The sequence below is a fragment of the Podarcis melisellensis genome, assembly GCF_964234715.1.
Source record: "Podarcis melisellensis genome assembly, chromosome: 17".
In the NCBI taxonomy this organism is placed as follows: domain Eukaryota; kingdom Metazoa; phylum Chordata; class Lepidosauria; order Squamata; family Lacertidae; genus Podarcis; species Podarcis melisellensis.
This window is the reverse complement of record NC_138534.1, coordinates 14,745,837-14,769,605: the sequence shown is the minus strand read 5'-3', so window position 1 is coordinate 14,769,605 and position 23,769 is coordinate 14,745,837. Positions and strand designations below refer to the sequence as shown.

General features: G+C 43.3%; 1 protein-coding gene and 1 long non-coding RNA gene across 4 annotated transcripts in view; one reads left to right on the top strand and one right to left on the bottom strand.

The window, feature by feature from the left end:
- The window catches only part of DENND4C (DENN domain containing 4C), an 87,144-nt gene that overhangs the window by 26,866 nt on the left and 36,509 nt on the right, over positions 1-23,769 (top strand). The window contains exons 4-11 of the mRNA XM_081893662.1: positions 1,673-1,742; positions 4,082-4,251; positions 5,458-5,699; positions 11,870-11,936; positions 14,289-14,347; positions 15,089-15,233; positions 17,233-17,408; positions 23,153-23,253. Of these exons, the coding sequence (XP_081749788.1) occupies positions 1,673-1,742; positions 4,082-4,251; positions 5,458-5,699; positions 11,870-11,936; positions 14,289-14,347; positions 15,089-15,233; positions 17,233-17,408; positions 23,153-23,253 (1,030 nt within the window). The remainder of the gene's footprint in view (positions 1-1,672; positions 1,743-4,081; positions 4,252-5,457; positions 5,700-11,869; positions 11,937-14,288; positions 14,348-15,088; positions 15,234-17,232; positions 17,409-23,152; positions 23,254-23,769) is intronic.
- LOC309360418 lies at positions 723-18,801 on the bottom strand. 3 transcript variants are annotated; one of them, XR_014164126.1, is made up of 4 exons: positions 18,768-18,801; positions 7,287-7,412; positions 2,191-2,468; positions 723-850 (listed from the first exon to the last, which is right to left on the bottom strand). It is a non-coding gene; the product is annotated as an uncharacterized lncRNA (long non-coding RNA). The 3 variants fall into 3 exon arrangements; XR_014164127.1 differs by lacking the exon at positions 723-850 and having other exon boundaries at positions 1,952-2,468; XR_014164128.1 differs by lacking the exon at positions 723-850 and having other exon boundaries at positions 1,952-2,468; positions 7,312-7,412.

The window sequence follows — 23,769 nt, the reverse complement described above, 5'->3', positions numbered from 1 at the left end:
ATGTTAACATTTGCAAAGTTTTTTTCTTCGTGAAAAATTAATAAGATTTTTTTTTTTTAAAGAAAACCTTTACCACCCTGGTGTGGATCCAGTTAGTTTATTCTTCTTAATTTCCTTTTTTTTTTTTACCTTGTCAAATTGGTCCAAATTTCTTTTGTTTTTGGAGGAACTGCTGTTTCAATGGCAGCTCCTGAGGCAGTTTGCTGAGGGTCTTGATCACACTGTATGTCTGCTCTTGATTTTGGAGCTCCGACGTCTCCTTCTGGAACCCGAACATTTTATTTCTTTTTTTAAAAATTATTTTTAAATTAATTTTGCCAACATAAATTTATACAAATTTAAACATCCAATCCTCACTTAGTCATTCTTTTAGACTTCCAACAGCATGTCTGACAATTCTCCGTATTATCTCTTCATCTCACATTTCTCAATTTTATATTGCACTCTAACATTCTTAATCATATCATATTTTTAAAGCAATATTTCTATCAATATTTTTCACAGAGCTTCTTGAAAACCAACAAGCATTAATTGTTCATCACAAACATTTTTGATATACTCTGTAAATTTACCTTCCACTCCTCGGTGAATCTCTGGTCTCGTTGGTTCCTAATTCTCCCCGTTAGTCTATCCATTTCTGCGTATTCCATCAATTTCATTCTCCATTCTTCTCTCGTGGGCATTTCTTCCTGTTTCCATTTCCAGCAAAATTCTGGCCCGAACATTTTCTTTCAGGCTGTTTGGAGAAGGTGCTTTGCCCGTGCTCCCTTCCTGGCTCCTCACAGCAATCGGGCCACTCAGGACAAGCGGCCTCCCCCGCCCGCCATAGTCCGCAGCTGAACCGGAAGTTCTAAAAAAAGAAAAGAAAGTAGAGATGGTCCTCAGTGTAGAAAGAAAGTGCTAGCAGAATGAAGGCAGCCCTGTTTAGGGACGTTTTTAATGACTGATGTTTTAATGTACTTTTAATCTTTTGTTGGAAGCCGCCCCAGCCAGATGGGCGGGGTATAAATATTATTATTATTCATTAGATTGGTTTCAACTAGGGCCAGGGCCTTTTCAGCACTGGCCCCGACGTGGTGGAATGCTCTGTCACAAGAGACTAGCGCCCTGCGGGACTTGACATCTTTCCGCAGGGCCTGCAAGACAGAGCTGTTCCGCCTGGCCTTTGGTTTGGACTCAGTCTGACCTTTATGTTTCCCTCCCTTTATGGTCTTGATTTATCAGCTACTTTAAAATGAGGCTGCATTTTAAATTGCATTTTAACCTGTATTTTAAATTAGGGGGTTCCCTCCCCTCTTTTCCCCCTATTATGTTTTTACTGTGAATTTTATTGGTGTTAGCCGACCTGAGCCTGGCTCTGGCTGGGGAGGGCAGCGTACAAATAAAATTATTATTATTATTATTATTATTATTATTATTTATTTCACCTGTTCTGGTAGGTTGTTTCCCTCCCCCCCCCATGGCCTTACATCTAAAGGCTGACTGCAGCATCAGCTGGTGACTTCAGTAGAATCCGGCCACTGATATATGTGCAGGCGTGAACAATTTTTTTGGTATTCAATTGGCTCTGGGAGGGTTTTGAAAGGCAAGCCGTTCTCCTGTGATGTTTGGTGCTTTCTCTTTCTCCCACGCACTGACTTCGGTGATGATCTAATTTTTGGTACCTTCGCAGTGGGGTTCCAGTGTATACCTGTGTTACAAGAAGTCCGTTCCAGCTTCGAACTCCATTGCATACAAAGCTGGTAAGTTATTTATTTCCATATACTGCAGATAATATTAGCACTGATTTAAATTTACTTTGGGATGCAGGTGGCGCTGTGGTCTAAACCGCAGAGCCCAAGGGCTTGCCAATCAGAAGGACAGCTGTTTGAATCCATGCGACGGGGTGAGCTCACATTATTTGGTCCCTGCTCCTGCCAACCTAGCAGTTTGAAAGCATGTCGAGTGCAAGTAGATAAATAGGTACCGCTCCGGCGGGAAGGTAAACGGCGTTTCCGTGAGCTGCTCTGGTTTCGCCAGAAGCGCCTTAGTCATGCTGGCCACATGACCCGGAAGCTGTCTGCGGACAAACGCTGGTTCCTTCGGCCTATAGAGCGAGATGAGCGTGCAACCCCAGAGTCGTCCGCAACTGGACCTAACGGTCAAAGGAACCTTTACCTTAAATTTACTTTAAATTACTTTGCCGCTTACTAAATTTGCCGGCTGGGATTTCTTGATGCCAAAGAGCTTCCACTACTCCACCTTAAACACCATGCACTTCATTGAATAAAGACGTTTGATTATACATTGTTCTTTGTATTCTGCCATCCTTCCTCCACTGAACTCAGAGCAGTGTACGTGGGTTTCTCATTGCGCCCTGCCCCCTTTTATTCCTTTCATCACCTCGCGTGAAGATTTGAACCCGGGTCTCTCCAGAACACTATTAGACCCACTGGATTTCATTTCAACCGAAGCGAATTTTGCAGGATCTGCAAAATAAATGAATTAGAAATTGTAAAACCAGAAAGGACTATGGATGGAGAAGCTTGGAAGTGTGTTCACAGTTCCATGAAGGAGCAGCAGCCAGGAATAACTGGGAAAACTGTTTATTGCCCCAAGATGTTGCTCTTACCCCAAGAGTTCCTTACAAAATAACAACATGAGAAACATGGGGTAAGGTGAACGGGCCTGTCGGCATGGAATTGTTGGCCGGTAAGCACTGAGCCAGCAGATGGTACAGGACTTTTTCCTCCCTGCTCCCAGAGGTTCGGCTAGTGCAACCATTCTGACTCCTTAAGGCAAATGGGCAAACACAATAGCTTGTTTTTTAATGTTCCAGCGTGCCATAGCAAAAAGCATTGATCATAGAGGTGTTGGCTTTTTCCTTTGGGGCGAATTTATAACGTAACCGTTTTGAATGGCACAAGCAATACGATAATCTTTATTGTCATTGTCCCATACAGAACAACGGAATTGAAAAAATCTACACCAGACATTCAAAAACCAACACGCCTGCTATCTCAGCTATCCCAGCCTGGTTAACCCCCTAAAAACTCTCATATCCCATAATTAAATACAATATACTCCCATAGAGACTACCTTACACTGTGTTTAAAACCAAAATTGTATTTGGATTGAAACTGTTTCTCAGGTGGCTAGTCCTAGTCTTTATAACCCTGTACCTTCTTCCAGAAGGCAGAAGCTGAAAGAGATCATTTCCAGGATGCATACTATCCTGCTCTATCTCTGCAGCTTTCTTATGACACCTGGAAATATAGATTTGATCCAAGGTGATCCAATCGTTGCTTGGAACTTTTATGCAGCCTCCCTTATGGCTTAAAGCCAAATTTTCACTTAGAAGCAGAAGTTCATGATACATACATGGCTGCCTAAATGGTTGTTTTTAAAAAAACCATAATGGTTTTGAATTTTGTTTTGCAACATGCTTTCCAATCACGTTATGTGGATTAGTCATGGGTTTTTGCTCCTGATACCATACAGCCTTATCCAGGTTTTTTCTTACTTTGTGAGTGCAACCCTTAACTCCCTGGTGCTGATCACTGGTGATGGGGTAAGGTGAATTATGGTGTCTTCTCTACTGGCAGAAAAGAGCGCTGGTGGTACTGGTGGGTTCAACTCTGGAGAGGGGCTTCAGCTTAGGTGGGCTATAAGCTCCAGCTGTTGGTTCTCCTTCCATCAGTAGGCGTTGCCAGGCTTCAAAACAGGGCACTTCAGGTGAGGAGCAGGAGAATTGCAACCCTTTGGATCCCAAACCCTGTAGATCCCCCAAAGGGTTTGACCCTCCTGCCCCTCAGCCTGCCTGGAGTTGGTGAAGCAAAAAAGAGAAGGACCCCTGTCCCATTTTTGTGCCCCCATCCCTGGCTAAGATGAATGTCCTTCAAATGTGGGAGAATCATAGAATTGTGGAGTTGGACAATGAGGCTCATCTCTTCCAACCCCATGCAATTCAGGAATCTTTCGCCCAGAATGAGTCTCGAACACATGGCCATTTAACATTGCTCTATACGTATATTCTGTTATCTCCATACAGAGTAAGATAACGCGAAACATGCTTGTATCTCATTGTTTTCCCTTTGGAAAGGCTTGATATTCAGATACCCAGAAGATGACTATGAGTCATTCCCCTTATCAGAATCTGTACCTCTCTTCTGTCTTCCAATGGGGGCCACTATTGAATGCTGGGACCCTCAAACCAAATACCCGCTGCCTGTATTCTCAACATTTGTTCTGACTGCCTCAAGTGCAGAAAAGGTATGTCTTGAGAACCGTAGCACTGTTTTCATATGTCACAGTTAGAATCTTCTGTTTTCCTTTCTTATTGCGTATCAAAGCCAAAACTGCATAGTTCCTTGACCTGTGAAATTGTCATATTGCATCCCGGTTTAATATACATGTTAGATAATATTTTACTGCAGAAATGATGATGATGGTGTTGTTGTTGTTGTTGTTGTTAATAATATGCTGCTCACCTGACTGGGTTTCTCCAGCCACTCTGGGCAGCTTCAAACAAATTAAAAGCATTAAGCACAGTAAACCATCAAATATTAAAAAAAAAAACTTCACTAAACAGGGCTGCCTTCAGATGTCTTCTAAAAGTCAAATACAGTGGTACCTCTGGTTGCGAATGGGATCCGTTCTGGAGCCCCATTCAAAACATGAGCAGAACGCAACCCGCGTCTGTGTGTGCACGGGTTGCAATTCACCACTTCTGTGCATGCATGTGATGTCATTTTGAGCGTCTGCACGAGTGGCGAAACCTGGAAGTAACCCTTTCTGGTACTTCCGGGTCGCCGCGGGACACAACCTGAATAGATTTAACCTGAAGCAAATGTAAGAAGAGTTATGACTGTAGTTGTTTATTTCCTTGACATCTGAAGGTGGGGTGTTCCACAGGGCAGGTGCCACTACTGAGAAGACCCTCTGCCTGGTTCCCTGTAACTTCACTTCTCGCAATGTTAATGGGCCCTAATAATAATAATAATAATAATAATAATAATAATAATAATAATAATTTATTATTTATACCCCACCCATCTGGCTGGGCTTCCCCAGCCACTCTGGGCGGCTTCCAAACAAATATTAAAATACCGTAATACATCAAACATTAAAAGCTTCCCTAAACAGAGCTGCCTTCAGATATCTTCTAAAAGTCTGGTAGTTGTTGTTCTCTTTGACATCTGATGGGAGGGTGTTCCACAGGGCGGGCGCCACTACCGAGAAGGCCCTCTGCCTCGTTCCCTGTAACTTGGGATACCAGCTACTGATTTCACTTTGGGGTCCTATAGCACTGTTGTATCACACTTTGAGCTTTACCTAAATTCGTGTATTCTAGCAATCTTGGGAGTGGGCGAATAGAAGAATATCTCTTTCTTTCCATGTTTAGAGATTCAAGATAACTCCCTTCTCCTCCACTTGCTGGAGGTAATTATTTACGTGGCTCTCCCTCCCCTCCTATAGGTGTACGGTGCTGCTATCCAGTTTTACGAGCCTTACTCACGAGAGCTGTTGTCGGAAAAGCAGCACATGCAGCTGGGCCTCCTGACAGCTGTCGAGAGAAAAGTGGTTACCTCAAAATCCATAAATTCCAACAAGTGCATCTGCCTTCTGTCACACTGGCCTTTCTTTGAAGCCTTCCGAAAATTCCTCATGTTCATTTATAAGCTTTCCGTGTCTGGGCCGCATCCTCTTCCCATTGAAAAGTAAGTAGGACGTCTTCCAAGTCTGCTCCTTGTTTTCACGGCTTTTGCGAAAATGAGGGACGGTTACGCGAAGGTGCTCATTCTGGTATTCTTATTGCTAAACTGTGGCGCATGCTGTGAATTACTGCTGTGGTTTTCCACTGCCAAGCCATTGCACAGTGAAAAGGCATCTGGGTTTTATTTTGTCTCTTGTGCTGCATGTGAGTAGAGGTTTCTGTAGGACAGGGATGGCACAAAATAGGAGCTGGTTATAGGGACGCAGGTGGCGCTGTGGTCTAAACCACTGAGCTTCTTGGATTTGCCAATCGGAAGGTTGGTGGTTCGAATCCCTGTGATGCGGTGAGCTCCCATTGCTTTGTCCCAGCTCCTGCCAACCTAGCGGTTCGAAACCACACCACTGCAAGTAGATAAATAGGTACCGCTCCGGCAGGAAGGTTAACAGCGTTTCCACGTGCTCTGGTTTCCGTCACGGTGTTCCGTTGCGCCAGAAGCAGTTTAGTCCTGCTGGGCACATGACCCAGAAAGCTGTCTGTGGACAAACGCCGGTTCCCTCGGCCTGAAAGCAAGATGAACGCCGCAACCCCATAGTCGCCTTTGACTGGACTTAACCGTCCGGAGTCCTTTGCCTTTACCTTTTTTAGGAGCCAGTTCAGATATCAGAAGTTTTCTGCTTCCAAGAGTGTGCGCGCATGTGCATATTTGTATGTGCATATACGCTTGCATGCTTGAAGATTTCAAAGTGAAAGCAGCAGAGTTGGAGGAGATCTCCTTTTGTGTCCCGCTGTGCATTGCTGTGCTGTTAAGGAAGAAACAAAACCTGCTGCTAAGTGGCCTTGTGCTGTTTCCATTTCCTGTTAGCTTTGCGTTAAAAGGTCAGAAGAACAGGCCAGAAGCTGGCGTCACCAACTAAGTTATTATTGCCATAATAGCCATGGCAATATCAGTACTTCATTCTCTGGACTGGAAATGCTGTCCTGTTAGTTCTACAAGTGCCACAAACGTGTACCATATTTTTCTGTGTTTAACACTCCCCCATGTATAAGACAACCTCTATTTTGGGGGACTCCAATTTAAGAAAATGGGGGGAGATGGCCCAGAGTTATTGAGCTTTTTTTGGGGGGGGGGAGAATGCCAAAAATCAGTAACTCAACTGACAAACGCTACAAATCGCAAGCGTCACCGAAGCCACCGAGTGTCTGCCTGTTTGCCAACAGCAGCCTGCAATCGCACGCCCAATTGCCGCAGCGATAGCCAATCCACCTTGCCGCAGCCACAAATCACCCACCAAATCACTGCTGACAAGCTCCTGCTCACAGCTGCAACCAATAGCCCATCTCCCCACCTCTGCACTATCCGTGTATAAGACGACCCCCGATTTTTAACATTCGTTTACAGTAAAAAAAACACCACCCTCGTCTTATACATGGAAAACTGCAGTATATGAGTTGCAGGTGGGAAGCTGCAGTGAATTTAGAATTGCCATCTGTTTATCAACTGCCACCACCAGTAGGTTTTGAAAGGGTCCCAAACGCCACGCCTTGGAGGAGATGTTAACAGACAGTGCAAACAAACCGCATTGGGTGTCACCTTGAGGGTGCGATGGAGGCCTCACCATCATTCCTCTTGCACTTGGTCAACTTCACAGGACATGTTTTACCCCTTGTGCTCTAGTCATCGCCCAGCCTTGCCTTACCCGTTTTATGAGCTCCTGATCTGGAAACTGCACAGAAGAGAAACATTCATGCCATTAGTTTCTTTCCATTACAGTTCATCAGGGGCTCAGTGATGCAGAATCTGAGCAAACGGTGGCTCGGAAACAGAGAGAGAGAAGTTAGATGCAGGAAGGCTCTGCCCTCTCTCTCGTGGGTGATAACCATATTTGTCTATATCTGCATGTCAACGGAACCACTGATAGTATTTTTCAACAAATGGGGTTTATTTAAAAGTTACATAAAAGTTTGTGACAACATAAAATCCGTGGCAGCCTAAAAAGTAAGGGGAAATGCGTGTGCATGTTAAGGAGAGAATGCAGGCTGTGCAGCTATCGCTGAAGCCAGAAGAGCAAGAGGGATCAGTGCACACTGATCCCTCTTGCTCTCCTGGCTTCAGGGATAGCCACCCGAAGCCTCTTGAGCACAGCCGGAGTGCTCCTGCCTCTCCACTCAAGAGGCTTTGCTTTGCTTCCTTGTTTCTTGTTTTCCTCCTCTAAAAACTGTGCGTCTTATGGTCGGGTGTGTCTTATAGAGCGAAAAATATGGTAGGATACTGATTTTGCTTGGCCCATCTGGTCCATTGCTGCTGACTTGCGCTGGCACCAGTTTTCTAGTGTCCAGCCTCCCCCAACCTAGTATCCACCAGTTGTTTGGGAATTGAATATTTTCATGGAGCTGGTAGAAGTTGTTTGAATTATCTGACTTATCACCTGATTGGCATACAGCCTCAGCTGCCTGAGGTTATCCTTACCTATTTCCTTTTAAATGGAGATTCATTCTGGGACCTTTTGTATGCAAAACCTATGTACTGTCACTAATCTGTGGCCTCTCTCTCAGACTCAGTGCAGGGAATACATTTCCTTTAAGATCAGAATAATTATCAGGCAGATTTGAAACCTACAGAACTGGTCGCCTTTCTGTTTGTGGCAACATCCCAAACAGTAGCTTGACACTGGAAAACAATCTTATTCTGGAACAATGGATGCAAAGGATTTCGTACACAACCTTAATGGAAAAGATAACTCAGACTAAAATTGCAAAAAAGAAAAGAAATAAAAACCCCTGCACAAAAACAAGTACTCAGGCAAATTTATTAATACTTGCCATTGTTTTATTCATTACATAAGCAACCAGTACCACTCAAAGAATCCACTAGCTACACAGGGATAACAAAATAAAATAAAAATAAAAAATTCCTTCCAGTACCACCTTAGAGACCAACCAAGTTTGTTCTTGGTATGAGCTTTCGTGTGCATGCACACTTCTTCAGATACACTGAAACAGAAGTCACTAGACCTTTATATATAGTGAGAAGGTGGGGAGAGATATTACACAGAAGGGTGGTGGGAATGGGTGATTGGCTGATAGGTGTGGTAGACCTGTTGACGACTGTTAATGACTGCAATTGGTCTTACAGGAAAAAGCAAGGGGTGAGATGGCCAAAAATAGCTTCATCATGTATAATGAGATAAGAATCCAATGTCTCTGTTCAGACCAGGTCTCTCCATGGTTTTAAGTTTGGTAATGAGTTGCAATTCAGCAACTTCTCTTTCCAGTCTATTTCTGAAATCCTTTTGTAATAAGACAGCTACTTTGAGATTTTGTATAGAATGTCCTGGGAGATTGAAGTGTTATCCTGCTGGTTTCTCTGTCTTGTGATTCCTGATATCAGATAGTTATGGATTGACCTTCTAAGATGACTATTGAATTGAAAAAAGAAATAGGATATAGTACAAAATAATAATGTAATATGGACAAAAGAACAATGGTTCTCCATTGGTTACCTGAAACTAGGAGGCAAGATGGGCTAATAGGTTCTTCTTGTCAAAAATATAACATACAAATACTTCAGAATCCAAGGTACGCAAGATACGCTTGCATTTTGGAAAACCATAAATAAAAATTAAAAGAATCATTAAATAAAATGCAAGTTTGTTAAGGTTGCCTGATTATGTATAGAATAAATATTTAGTGCCTTTAATATTACTGTGCGGTGGGGACTCTGGCAGGTACAGCTTTTCTTAAGTCCTCTAGAAAAGCACCCTGAATTGTTTTTAATTAAAATCTCAGAACTTTCTCCTGTGCAGAATCTGGCAACTGCAGGTACTTGGGAATGATTTTATTCATTGCAGTTATAACATTGGTCATAGGAAAAGATAAAAAACTATTTGTCAAAGTGAGGTATGTGCCAGCAGAATAGTTTGCCAAAGTGATTTATTCAGAAAGTTTGTGTGTGTGTCTGTGTGCTGATAGAGGTTTCAGTAGGAATACTATGCAGCTCTCCTGAAACAAACAAAAGAGAAGGTGTTAAAAGCCTTGCATTTACAATTTCTTGTGCACTAAGGGGCTTGAGATCAAAGGAAGTCATACTCCAATCTTAATTAAATCAGAGCTATTTTCCAGCTATGCTTAAATCAGCTCTTAGGCTTAACTCTTGAGCAGTAATATTTTCAGGTGCGAAGATGGCTGTTACAGGAAGCACAAACTATCTGCAATCCATGTTCTTAGGAAGGAATAAAATTATTTTCTTACCTTAGTCTCAAGTGTTGTTTCAAGGGATAATTCTGAACATGCAAATGAACAATATATAGGTTTTGATTTTCTGGGTAGAGTTGCAGACCTACCGTATTTTTTCGCTCTATAAGATGCACCAGACCACAAGAAGCACCTAGTTTTTGGAGGAGGAAAACAAGAAAAAAATATTCTGAATCTCGGAAGCCAGAACCGCAAGAGGGATTGCTGCGCAGTGAAAGCGGCAATCCCTCTTGCTGTTCTGGCTTCTGGGATAGCTGCGCAGCCTTCATTCGCTCCATAAGATGCACACACATTTCCCCTTACTTTTTAGGAGGGAAAAAGTGAATCTTATAGAGCAAAAAATACAGTAACTGGTTACTCAGATGCCTGGAATCATTTGCCATCATATTGATGGATATCGAATGTGAAATCAGGAAATTTTCAGTGGGTATGTTTGGGTTTTTTAAGGATCACATAGACAGATGTGTTACTGACATTTAGTATTAACAGTTTCACATTCCTTAGTGGTACGAGAGCTGAATAATATTGTTAACCTGACAGCCAATACTTAGATACGGCAACAAACATCTCCCTGGCAGCAACGATCAAAGACTGAGAAACAGTAGGATAGCACGGCAAAATATATTTGGGTGGGTTTAGGCTGTTTGAGATTCTTAACTTACATAACATCAAGTCACACAGTGATAGGCAATCTGTTTGGGTCATGCAGCTGTGAGTATATGAAGTCAATTTTGGGACATTTTTTTAATTTGAAGGATAGGATAGGAAGGAAGCAGCAACCTTTTAAGTACCATAATGACATCAAAATGACCAGGATTATTGCATCAAAATATATCTTAAAAAACTGAGAGCTAAACATTAGTGATTTCTATTAAACTGAGTTCAGATGTGCCCTTTTAAAATTAAAAAATACAGACAGTTGCAAAAGCGTTGCCAAATCCACCTTTCCTCTTCTCTCTGTATACTTTCCTGAATATACCTGTTTTCTGCTTATTTCCCTGCATGTGGTCATTTTTATCCGCACTGTCTTCTGAGATGGTTTGTTGATTCCTTTCTTGTTGTCGTCTTTGAGTGTCATCTTTCAGAACTTGGAAGCTCCTAGCAAGTAGTCCTGCCACACTTGACTTTCACTTGCAGATCCCCGTGACATACTGAACAATTTGAAATAAAAATAAAATAAAAATAAAAAATTGTCAGACCTTATAGACCTACTGGGCAATTTTTTATTTTTTATTTTGACTGCATCAGACCAACACGGCTACCTACCTGAATACTGAACAATTATTAGTGGTCTCATTCTTCTCACTAAGCACACGACCAAAGGAAAGCAAGTTCTCTTGATCTAGCAAGACCCTTTTGGGATTTCTTGATCTTTCCTAAGTACCGTATTTTTCGGTCTATAAGACGCACCAGACCACAAGGCGCACCTAGTTTTTGGAGGAGGAAAACAAGAAAAAAAATATTCTGAATCTCAGAAGCCAGAACAGCAAGAGGGATCGCTGCGCAGTGAAAGCAGCAATCCCTCTTGCTGTTCTGGCTTCTGGGATAGCTGCGCAGCCTGCATTCGCTCCATAAGACGCACACACATTTCCCTTTACCTTTTAGGAGGGAAAATGTGAGTCTTATAGAGCAGAAAATACAGTATTTATGCAAGTGCTTAACTCTTTAAGTGCTGACGTTTAGCAGCTTAAATAAGCCTCTGAACTGGAAAGGTGAATTTACCTTTAGTGGTTTGAAAGAAGTGCTCCTCTTTGCATCATTTAAAAACTCTGAAATTTCAGTTGTGCTATGAACATGGCTACTAAATTCATTTGGCATGTTTACATTCGATATTTTTTTTAAATCCTTTTTAAAATAGTGAGTGTGCTTTAAATTCAGACTTGATGGTTTTGAGATGACAAATATCTATAATTGTCTTTGCAGGCACATATCCCACTTTATGCACAACATACCTTTCCCTTCTCCCCAAAGACCAAGAATTCTTGTGCAGGTAAGTAAGTTAAATACTTAGAGTGCCCTAGGAATGCTGCTTAGTATTGTAGTGCTGCTGGGACTTCCGTGTTGAATTGCTTTGTATTACGTACAGTGGTGCCTCGCAAGAAGAAAAGAATCCGTTCTGCGAGTCTCTTCGTCTTGCGGTTTTTTCGTCTTGCGAAGCAAGCTCATTGACAGCTTAGCGGATTAGCGCTATTAGCGGCTTAGCGGGCTTAGCGGATCAGCTGATAAGCGGCTTAGCAGATCAGCTGTTAAGCGGCTTAGCAGCTTAGCGGATCAGCTGTTAAGCGGCTTAGCGGATCAGCTGATAAGCGGTTTAGCGGCTTGGGGAAAGGGGGGGGAGGAAAAAAACCCTGCAGGAACTTGCAAGACATTTTCGTCTTGCAAAGCAAGCCCATAGGAAATTCGTTTCGCGAAGCACCTCCAAAACGGAAAACCCTTTCGTCTAGCGGGTTTTCCGTCTTGCGAGGCATTTGTCTTGTAGGGCACCACTGTAGAATCATACAGTTGGAAGGGACTGTCCCATATGGGGATTGAACCAGGGCCAAATTTAGGTTTGATGAGGCCCTCAGCTACTGAAGGTAATGGGGCCCTTTCTATGTCCAGCTGTCCTTTGTCAACAACAAATTGTCGCTGTTTTTTGTGTTGAATATATGCTATATGGTCATTTATGGACCTCATAGGTATCTAAAGGCATTCACACATAACAAAATATGTACTTTATCAAAGTAATTGTTGAACTGAAATACAATTAAGAAGAAGTGTATTAATAGTGAAATACAATTAAGAAGAAGTATATCAATAGTGAAATAATTATTAAGCTCTGTATGTAGGTTTTATTTTACAGTCATACCTCGGGTTGAAGTTGCTTCAGGTTGAGCACTTTTGGGTTGCACTCCATGGCAACCTGGAAGTAACGGAACGTGTTACTTCCGGGTTTCGCCACTCACGCATGCACAGACGGTCAAAATGACATCATGCGTGGAAGCGGCGAATCGTGGCAGGAGCAGACGCGGGTTGCGTTCGCTTCAGGATGCGAACAGAGCTCTGGAACTGATCCCGTTCGTATCCAGAGGTACCACTGTATTTGTTTTTTATCTTATATTTTGGAAATGTACACCCAGGTTTTTTTCCTTTAATTTTTTTGGGGGCACGATTTCTGTTCTCATCCTGAAGCGAAGTTCTTAACCTGAAGCGCTGTTTCTGGGTTAGTGGAGTCTGTAACCTGAAGCGTATGTAACCTGAGGTACCACTGTACATAAATCTGGCACTGGATCGAACATACGACCTTGGCATTAACAGCACCTCGCTCTAACCAACTGAGCTACCCACAAAAGTTAATCTCAATAAGCAGCCTGAGGTGTAAATGATATAGCAAACAGGGGACAGTATATAATAGACTTAATCCGTTAGCGCAAGGCTTTTCCATTTGTGCAACGTACTTTCCCATTTTCTTCTCGCCATTCTTACTCTGCACCCTCCCCAACCTGCTCTGGAAGGTGGGGGGAACCCCAAAAACAATTTAGAGAGCACACAGAGAGAGGAAAAGGAGGAAAATTTCTGTTCCGCAATCTACCGTATTTTTCACTCTAGAGGACGCACCGGACCATAGGAGGGGGAGAATAGGGGGGGAACTTTTTTTTGTTCTCCCCCTCTAAAACAAGGTGCGTTCAAGGTGCATTCACCCGAGCTTGTGGGGCTGCCAGTGGGGGGAAGTGCTGCTTTCCCCCACCGCCAGCCTCAAAGATCCCTGAAGCCTTTGGAGCGCAGCGCCCCGCTGCCCTACAGAGTCTTTGCGCGCAGCCGTCCCCAAGCTAGAACAGCCTTGCTAGCCTCTGCAGGACAGCAGGGTGAAGTCACCCCGCTGCCCTGGAGAGGTTTTCGCGCAGCCGTCCCCAAGCTAGAAGAGCGAGACGGAGCCCTCCGTCTCGCTGTTCTGGCTTGGGAACAGCCTTGCTAGCCTCTGCAGGACAGCGGGGTGAAGGCACCCCACTGCCCAAGAGAGGCTTTGCACGCAGCCATCCTCAAGCTAGAACAGTGAGACGGAGCGCTCCGCAGCGCTCCGTCTCCCTGTTCTGCCTTTGGGGTTAGCAGCGCAGCCTGGATTCGCTCCATAGGACGCACACACATTTCCCCTTAATTTTTGGATGGGAAAAAGTGCATCCTATAGAGCGAAAAATACGGTAAGCTCCTCCTTCTGCTGCCACAGCAAGTGTGTTGGACGCCTCCCAGGGTCTTCCCGTTCCTACAATACCGTGTGACGCACATGCCTCACACATGGTTGATTAGAACGCTTACATGAGTTTTCTGTCGGCTCACTAATATTTGTGCATTTGTCATTTTACAGCTCTCTGCGCATGATACGTTAATACTGTCGCAACCGGTTGCTACGCCCTTGCCACTCAGGTAATGATAGTTGATAACTCTGAAAAGCGAACAAATGTCTGAAGTTACTGTGTGTGTGTGTGTGTGCACGCGTATTTATCTATTTATTAACTTGCTATATGTGCATCATGGGACAAGGGTGGCGCTGTGGGTTAAACCACAGAGCCTAAGACTTGCTGATCAGAAGGTTGGCCGGTCAAATCCCCGTGACGGGGTGAGCTCACGTTGCTTGGTCCCTGCTCCTGCCAACCTAGCAGTTCGAAAGCACATCAAAGTACAAGTAGATAAATAGGAACCGCTCCAGCAGGAAGGTAAACGGCGTTTCCGTGCGCTGCTCTGGTTCGCCAGAAGCGGCTTAGTCATGCTGGCCACATGACCCGGAAGCTGTATACCGGCTCCCTCGGCCAGTAAAGCGAGATGAGCGCCGCAACCCCAGAGTCGGCCACGACTGGACCTAATGGTCAGGGGTCCCTTTACCTTTACTAGCCTCCACTATAAAATCCTGTCATACATTTAACAAAAGCTTCCACTGCCCGGTGTAGCAGGGTGATTTGGGGTGGGGATGGGCGAAATTGGTCTATCTGGCAGTACATCCTTGCCTCACATAGGGTATAACTTGAGCTGCCGCAGCACAACCAGATGCTTGCCCTGGGAAAGGACAGAACTGACTTGCGTCGCTGTCCAGCACGATGCGTTCTGTTGATAGCTGTATAATGACGAATAACGAACGTTGCGCTTCTGAATCTTCTGATCGCATTCTAGTGGAGCAAACTTCAGCACTCTGCTCATGAATCTTGGACCAGAAAACTGTGCCACTTTACTCCTCTTTGTGCTGCTGGAGAGCAAGATCCTGCTGCACTCTCTCCGACCAGCTGTGCTGACTGGAGTAGCGGAAGCAGTGGCAGCTGTAAGTATGACATGTTCTCCTTTAAAGCTGAAATAACAGTATTTCTGCAGAATTTGGAGCAGCCCTTTAATTTCAGTAGGCAGCCTATTCTATTGCTGGCCTCACATTTTCATGTTTCATTTTGCTGACTCGTACAAGGTTTTAAAAGTTAGACAGCTTTGTGAATTAATCTCTCCCTCTCTATCTCCCTCTGTTCTTTTTTCCTTCCTTTCTCCCTTTCTACTGTTTTCAGAACTAATGTAGTACTGACCATCTAATACAGGGGTCAGCAAACTTTTTCAGCAGGGGGCCGGTCCACTGTCCCTCTGATCTTGTGAGGGGCCAGACTATATTTTTTTGGGAGAAGAACAAATTCCTATGCCCCACAAATAACCCAGAGATGCATTTTATATAAAAGCACACATTCTACTCATGTAAAAACACGCTGATTCCCGGACCGTCCGTGGGCCTGAATTAGAAGGCGATTGGGCTGGATCCGGCCCCGGGGCTTAGTTTGCCTCCCATGACAATTGAAGAGATCAACCTACTTGTGGGGGAAATATGCAAAGTCCTAGACAGTAGTAATTTTTACTACTTGGGTGGGGACAGCTCAGGCACAGTTGGAGAAGTAGATTGTTCAGCTTCAGTTACCTAGAGGGGAAGAATTTTATACTAGAGTAGTCTTAAGTGATTTTACAGCTTTTTGCTGTTAAAGAACGTTTAAGCATCTGAACAATTGCAGATTGTGCTTTTCTATATTTGCAAAATTGCAAAATTGGGAGAGCTCAGGTAGTCCTGAATCCATCATCTGGATTCTTGCAAGCTGTTCGTTCATTTTTTTAAATGTTGGTGGCAAGGGTTTTGAAACAAGTCTTTAGACTTATAGAATACCACAGATGTATCCAACTGGTGCCTTTCCATGAACACAACAGCTTTTGATTAAATGGAGCTGTCTGGTGACAGAAGGGAGGCAGTTTTTGCCTATCCCCCCACAACTGGTCTGGAGGGTCTGTGGGAGATGGGAAGGGAATAGGCAAAAATCGCCTCCTTTCCTCTTCTATTGATGTGTACCTCAACTGAAATAACAGCAGAAGGAACACCAGCTGGATTACACCCTTGGAAATGTTGTTTTCAAGAGCAATTAAAGATAAATTAAATTCTTTTTTATCTTAGTGTGCCTTTGAAAGGGGAAGATATAACTTCCTCTTTCAAGGCATATGATAGTCACTGTTTAAAAATAATTTCAAAGGCAGTTTTCATAGTATCTCTCCGTTTATAGTCTAACCAAAGTTAATGACACGAGGCCCCTTATCTTTAAAAGATTTTAATGCTTAAAAAATGCATTCTCTACTTTTAAGAAACTGTGTTGCAAAAAAGAAGAGATCAGCCATGTCTGATTTTTCTCTTCATTTTCCCTCCCTCTACCTTTGCATGTCTGTAGCTCTAACACTTATTTTATTCGTCCTGTGAATTGTGCATCTTGGTCAAACCATCTTATTTTTACTTTCTTCAGCTCAAAGTGAATGGTGAATTACTTCTTAAATGATATTCCTATCCATGAAGAAATCACAGGATTTTGAAAGGGGGAAATTCTTCTGTTATTTGAGCAATATGATGATGTTATTTGAGATATATATTATTATTATTATTTTATTTTATTATTATATTATTATCATCATCATCATCATCATCATCATCACAATTATTCTGCCAAATACATGCCAAAATGGCTTCTTAACTGTTTTTGTGCATTTGTTGATACTTGATGTTTGTTAACTGTTTTGTCTATACACCCAAACCTGCCTTGAAGCTAAATTTTCTGTTTTTTGGACTTGCAGGAGCGCTGGCAATTATCAAAACAACAAATTTGGATCTCTTATATACAGTTTTGAGTTTGCTATTCTATAATGTTGCTGCTGCAGTTCTTGCTGCGATGGTCCGTGTTACGAGAATGACTTGACGCTACATCACTTTTCATTTATGTTTTAATACATGGGTTTCGTTTTCGTTTTTCCTTCAGATGATTTTCCCATTTCAGTGGCAGTGTCCCTACATCCCCCTCTGTCCTTTGTCTCTGGCAGCGGTGCTCAGTGCTCCCGTCCCATTCATAGTTGGAGTTGACTCCCGATACTTTGATCTGTATGACCCTCCACAAGATGTGGTTTGCATTGACTTAGATACAAACATGGTGTACATGTAAGTGGTTGTTTTTCCCCCAGTTTTTGTTTATATCCTCTGTTTTTTGTGTTTGTATGTCTCTCTGTGTTTTAAGGCATTAATGTGAATTTGAATGTATTTATTTTATCCATTCAATCCAGTGAATTGGCCTTAAAATAGATCCAAAGTCCGTTAGATTCCTGTAGGTCATTCGAGTTGAATACTAGGCCATTCTGTTTGCTTTTTGGTTTCTGTCTGCTCCCTGCTGCCCCAACTGTAGCTCTAGATGCCCTTTCCTGAGTTTTGGGAGTAGTTTGGTGAATGATACTGAAGGAGTGAGCTGCGCTTTCATTTTTAAGATGAGTTTTAGAGGGGAGCCTCAGAAGCCCATCTGTGTGTGGCTTCATGCAAACTGCTCTTGATCCCAGACTTACTGTATTTTTCGCTCTATAAGACGCACCCAACCATAAGACACACCTGCTTTTTAGAGGAGGAAAACAAGGGGGCGGGAATATTCTGAATCAAATGTTGTTGAAGAGGCTTTGCGTGGCTATCCCTGAAGCCAGAACAGCAAGAGAGATTGCTGCGCAGCAATCCCTCTTGCTGTTCTGGCTTCAGCGATAGCTGCGCAGCTTGCATTCACTCCATAAGACACACACACACATTTCCCCTTACTTTTTAGGAGGGGAAAAGTGTGTCTTACAGAGCGAAAAATACGGTAAAACAGGAAAAAACTCAGATACAGTAGAAAGCACGTCAAAGATTAGAAACCAGTTGAAAACCAAGTCTTGGCTTCCAAAAGGCAAATATTTGTTAGTGGGCGGCATCGGAAGGTGGTGGACTCTCCTTCCTTGGAAGTTTTTAAGCAAAGGTTGAGTGGCCATCTGTCACAGGTGCTTTAGCTGAGATTCCTGCATTGTAGGGGGTTGGTCTAGAAGGCTCCCGCCATCCCTTCCATCTCTACAATTCTGTGATCTCATGGTCTAAATGTCCTGGCCTCTGCTTCTGGCTACACGGTTGTTGCTTGACCAGCAACGACACGGTGGAGCTTTGAAGGCGCAGATGTCATGGCCTGTACCACGAGCTGTTATTGGCCTTCTGAGAAATGGGGAACTTGAGCCCACCAAGGCGCAGCCAGCAGAGCCAATGGTCAGAGCCAATGGGAGTGGAGTCCATTCAAATACCGTATTTTTCGCTCCATAAGCGACCATAACCATAAGATTCACCTAGTTTTTAGAGGAGGAAATGGGGAAAGCCCTATTTTGGGGGGGCTCAGCTCACAGTTGTGCAGCTTCTTTTGCAAAGGGGAAAAGCCCCTTTTTTGAGGATCAGCTCAAAGTTGTTGAGCTTACTTTGCAAAGGGAAAAAAAATTCCTGTTTTTATGGGGTTCAACTCACAGTTCTGCAGCTTCTTTAGGAAAGGAAAGGGAGCTGCTTCTACAGTTTCCAGAGAGGTAATCTAAACAGCCAGTCCCATGTTGCTGGGGAAACAAACAGCCTTCATCTGCAGAACATTCAACAATGGAAGCCTGGGCAAGAGGCCGGCAAGGGAGCCAGCGATCGACCACACATTCGCTCCATAAGACGCACAGACATTTCCCCTTCTTTTTTAGGAGGAAAAAAGTGTGTCTTATGGAGCGAAAAATATAGTAACTGTTTGCTCTAATGTAGTTCTAACAGCACTTGGGAGGGTAGTGTATGCATCCTCACAATTTCTTCTCTGTGTCAGTTTTTTTGGGGGTAGTGGAAGGGAGACCACTGGGGCAGCCACAGGGTGGTCTTTGGATTGGAGTGAGTTGCAAGGGGATGGGGGGAGTTCTGAGCAAACTGGGGGGATGGTGTTTGGTGAAACAGAGTGGGGGTTTTAGCAGGTAGGCTGGGATGGGGCTGAAGGAGCAGTGAAGGGATGGGTGTTTGGGTCAGATGTAAAGGGAGGGGGTTTGGTAACAGATTGGGGTAGGCAGGGTTGCAGAGTAACGGGAGCAAGAGTGGCAGCCTCTAGTTGCATGTATTTGCCTGTGACTGTGCGCTTGATCTGGTACAAGACCTGTGTTCAAAACGATAAAGCCACATTACAGTTAGTGCTACTTTTAGTACAAATCAATGGGCTGCTTTAGAGCTGACACCGAACCATGGCTTGACGTGGTGAGAATGATCTAAAGCAGTCTTGGCCTGATCCAACAGGGATCTTCTTATACAGCTTGCCTGGTAGTCCCAAAACAACACCTTGTTTTTTTTCAGGACAGGAAGTCTTCAGAAGCAGAAGACCTAAACTGCTTCTCCAACACAATGATAAACCTGTTAGTCCACAGTTTTATACTGGGGAACCCGTGAACGACTCTAATATCTGGAGTTCTGTTAAAATATAGTATAGGATACATGCCCAGAAATGGCCTCATGGGGAAGTCCAGCGGGCCAAGATTGGTTCATGGGCTGGAATTTCCACACACCTGACCTAGAGAGACAAAATCCCCCCCCCCCAAGGACGTGAAGGTCTCTTGCCTTCCATCAGGGAACATTGCAATCCTGCAAAAGGTCAAAGGCAGTTCTGAACACAAAGTGCAAATGAGCCGCAACATAATTTAAAATTAACACCACCAACACCAGGAATAAAGTCTTTATGCGATTGTACTAAAACAGGGGTCGGCAAACTACGGTCTGTGGGCCAGATATGGCCTGAGGGGGTCATTAAACTGGCCCCTGGCCCTTGCTGCCCGCTCAGTCAGTCCCCGTGTGGAGCTAAACTGGCGTGCTGCGGCGGTTGTTCCGCCGGGGACTGACTTCTGGGACGCAGCCCCGGCTTCCTATTGGCTGCAGGAAGCTCCTGCAGCCAATAGGAAGCCACAGATGCTGCCTCCTCCCCCGCCATGGCTCCGAAAGTCAGTGGTGAAAGAGCAACGGGTGTGTGCGCATGCGCACAGGGGTGCACGCTCCTGCGCACGGCTGATCTGGCCCACCAGTGGAAAAGTTTGCTGACCCCGGTACTAAAATTTCTGCAGAAGCAGAAATGGCCACTGGGGTCAGTTTATTGTTGGGCTTGAGACTGGAAAATAAAATAGATAGTAGCCAAGTGATACAATATGATATTCATTAATATGAAATCCTCTTTTTAAAAAGGGGAACTTCCTGTGATAGTTCTCTTCCCTACAAATGGTATATATTCTGGGTTAGAAAGAAACAAATCATTAGGGTGTTGCGATAGCCAGGGGAAAATTCTTGTGAGCCTTACAACTTCACAAATGGACTTGGGTCTTGCTTTGAAAGCTTTTATTTTTGGGTGTCTATCAATGAATTTTCATATGTTATGTTTTTTAAAGAAATATTTTTAATGGTTTTATAAAATAAATCACACAATTAACCATTTTTTTTAATATTAATGATAAAACAAGATTCTTCTGAATCTTAGGACCTCCCCTCTGTGGGTCCTTTAAATATCTTAATCAACTGCATATTGTAATTCATCCGAATCAGATTCCTCCAAAATATCCAAAGTCTTTGTAACATTTCAAGGGTTATTCAAAACCTGCCAAAGAGTTCAAGTGTCTACAGTGTTCTTTTAAATACAACCTTTTTGTCCCATTCTCTGTTGAAGTTTTGATCCTCCATCTCCGTTTTGATCTAGCCATCTCTGCGTGTCACATGTTATGTTGGTCACAGAAAAACGTTTTCCCCACAGTTTGCAATAAATGTTAAGTTTGACACTTGCCCGTGAAACATTAGCTCTTTCTAGAAAAATACATATCCATGCCTTTAGAGAAAACACTTATCCAAATTACAGATAAATTGTTGAGATTGCAAAACTGTTATTTGCACCTTTTAAAACACGGTTAAAATAAAGCGTTTAAACTACCTGTGGCACAATTCTTGATCATTTTTGCAGTGAGGATTAAGTCGGCCAACAAACGAATAGCTTAATGTTAATTGGAGCTAGGTGACATTAACTAAAACACAAAGTATTGTGTAAAGAAGCATACAGATCTTACATGGAACAGTTGCCAAGATGACCTTGCGTTGAGGAAAAGGAAGAATAGCACTTCTCAGAAAAGCAAAGCGCTGTCACAGATAAGACACTTGTCACAGATAAGCAGGTCTTGTGTGTGACTCTGATGCTACCAACTATACCATAATGATGGAGGCATTACTGAGTGCCAGAAAAACGTTGAATAGCTTTCATTCATCAGACGGTCCTCTTCATTGTCTGACTTCAGTTGCTTTCAGAGTCTATTAACAGAAGTGACAATGAGAAGCTGTTCGTGTGCAGATATTGGGCGGGTCGATAGGTCGTTTCCCCCCTCATATTAGTTTTTGTTGCTGCTGAAGACTGCCTGCTGGTTAATTGCAGGGTTCCCCTAAATGCATATCGGTGTCAGGGAGAAGCAAGTATTCTTCTAAAAGCCCTGATATCATTCTTGTAGGGCTTTCTCTCCATCTCACCCATTTTAAGAACTGAATGCAGCTGTGAATAATCTAGCCTCTATATCTCAATACACCTCTACATTTAACTGTTGGCCTTAGCAATGGTAACACATGACATTAAGTATTAATCCACAAATCCCCTATCCCCCCCTTTTTTTTAAATGTCACGCACTGTGGTTTTCTTTTGTTTTCTGAAGTGCAGTTTTATTTCTCCTAAATGTTCCAAAACCTTCCTCTCAAGCACCAGGAGGAATATAAAAAGCTGAGTTTATTTTTGCCAGTCAGGTGCTCGCTGATGCCCAATCCCAGTATTGGTCACGATCCCAAAAAGGATTATGTGCATATGTTAATGAGCTGCACACAGCCAGAATTATATTTCTGCATTTTTAATGTAGCTTCCCTTACAGAAGACACAGGCCTCATTTTAAGCAGCAGAGAAACTGTGAAGCTCTATACTGCAGCTGTGCGTGTTTCACAAACACTAATTATTTAGATCCTGCCCTTGATCTTGAGTATAAAGGAGCGGTTCCCACATTTGCATGCATAGCGTAGGTTTTGTGCGAAATGATGGCATGCTGATGGACACAACAGATTCCAGCAATTATTTCCCCTTCCTTTCCAGATGCAAATAGACTCCAACTCCCATCAGTTCTACCCAAATGGCCAGTGGTTTCAGATGTTGGGAGTTGTGGTCCAGCAGTTCCCCACTCCTGGATCCTGGATCAAATTATTTATTTTTGATTGACAGTCTGTTCCCAGTCTGCAAAAAAAAAACCATGCTTGCTTCTTTCTGACACCGGACTTAATCTCAGAAAAATAACAGCATAGTGATTCATCATGGTTTTGAATATTTTCAGTTCTTGCAGTTATAATGGTTTAAAGGCATATATGAAAAATGAAAACACTTGAATCTCTTGCCGTGCACGTTCAAGACTCATTAAAATTAAAAGTCCAATGAAGGTACAAAATTGTATGCCTGCCAAATTTAATTGTGCCTGAGTGATACCTTCCTTCCCCGACTGGAGGGGGAAATCAGTTAAAATGTGGAAAACCGTTTTTGAAAATGCAGACACTGAAATAAGATAGGGAACTCCGTGTTGGAATACTGCCTAAATCAAACTTAAATAAAATTTGTGCATTCTGGGATTAGATCCAAATTCAGTTAAGAGAGCTCTATCGCTTTTTCACAAAACCCAATAGCTGCTACCAGATGTTTCACTTCGAAAAAACAAAAGGTGCTCTGGAGTGTGGGAGAGTTATAATATCCTTTCTTCTTGGGCGTTAAGAAATGCTAGAATAAAGCAATACATTTTCCACCTTGAAACATATATCCGTTTTGATTTGTGTGTGTTTTCTCAATCATGTAGATCAGATGATAAGAAGAGCATGAACTGGAAGCAGCTTCCTAAGAAGCCATGCAAAAGCTTGCTCAGCACCTTAAAGAAATTGCATCCACAACTGGCATTAGGTAAACCATGGTGTAGAAGGAGAATAAAATTGATTTAAGCAAAAGAAGATAATTATAATGGTAGTGTTATAAGAAAAAAAAACCTGTTCCTTTTCTCTTATGGGGTACCCAAGAGGGCCCAGGGGTGTGAACGCTCATCCCCCCCATTTTCTGGACACAGCCCAGGAGGAAGGAGCGGAACCACTGTATAACCGTTCTCCCAACTCCCAGCTCCTCTAGATGGTCCAGAAGGATGTTATGGTCAATGGTATCAAATGCCGCTGAGAGATCCAGCAGAACTAGGAAACAGCTCTCACCTTTGTCCCTAGCCCACCGGAGATCATCGACCAGTGCGACCAAGGCAGTTTCAGTCCCATGATGAGGCCTGAATCCCGACTGGAAGGGATCCAAATGGTCCGCATCCTCCAGACATGCCTGGAGTTGTTCAGCAACCACCCACTCAATCATTTATCCGTTTTAGACCTCTATGTAGTAGCAATTGCCCCAACATTGTCCTGTTCACCTCTGTATAGTTCC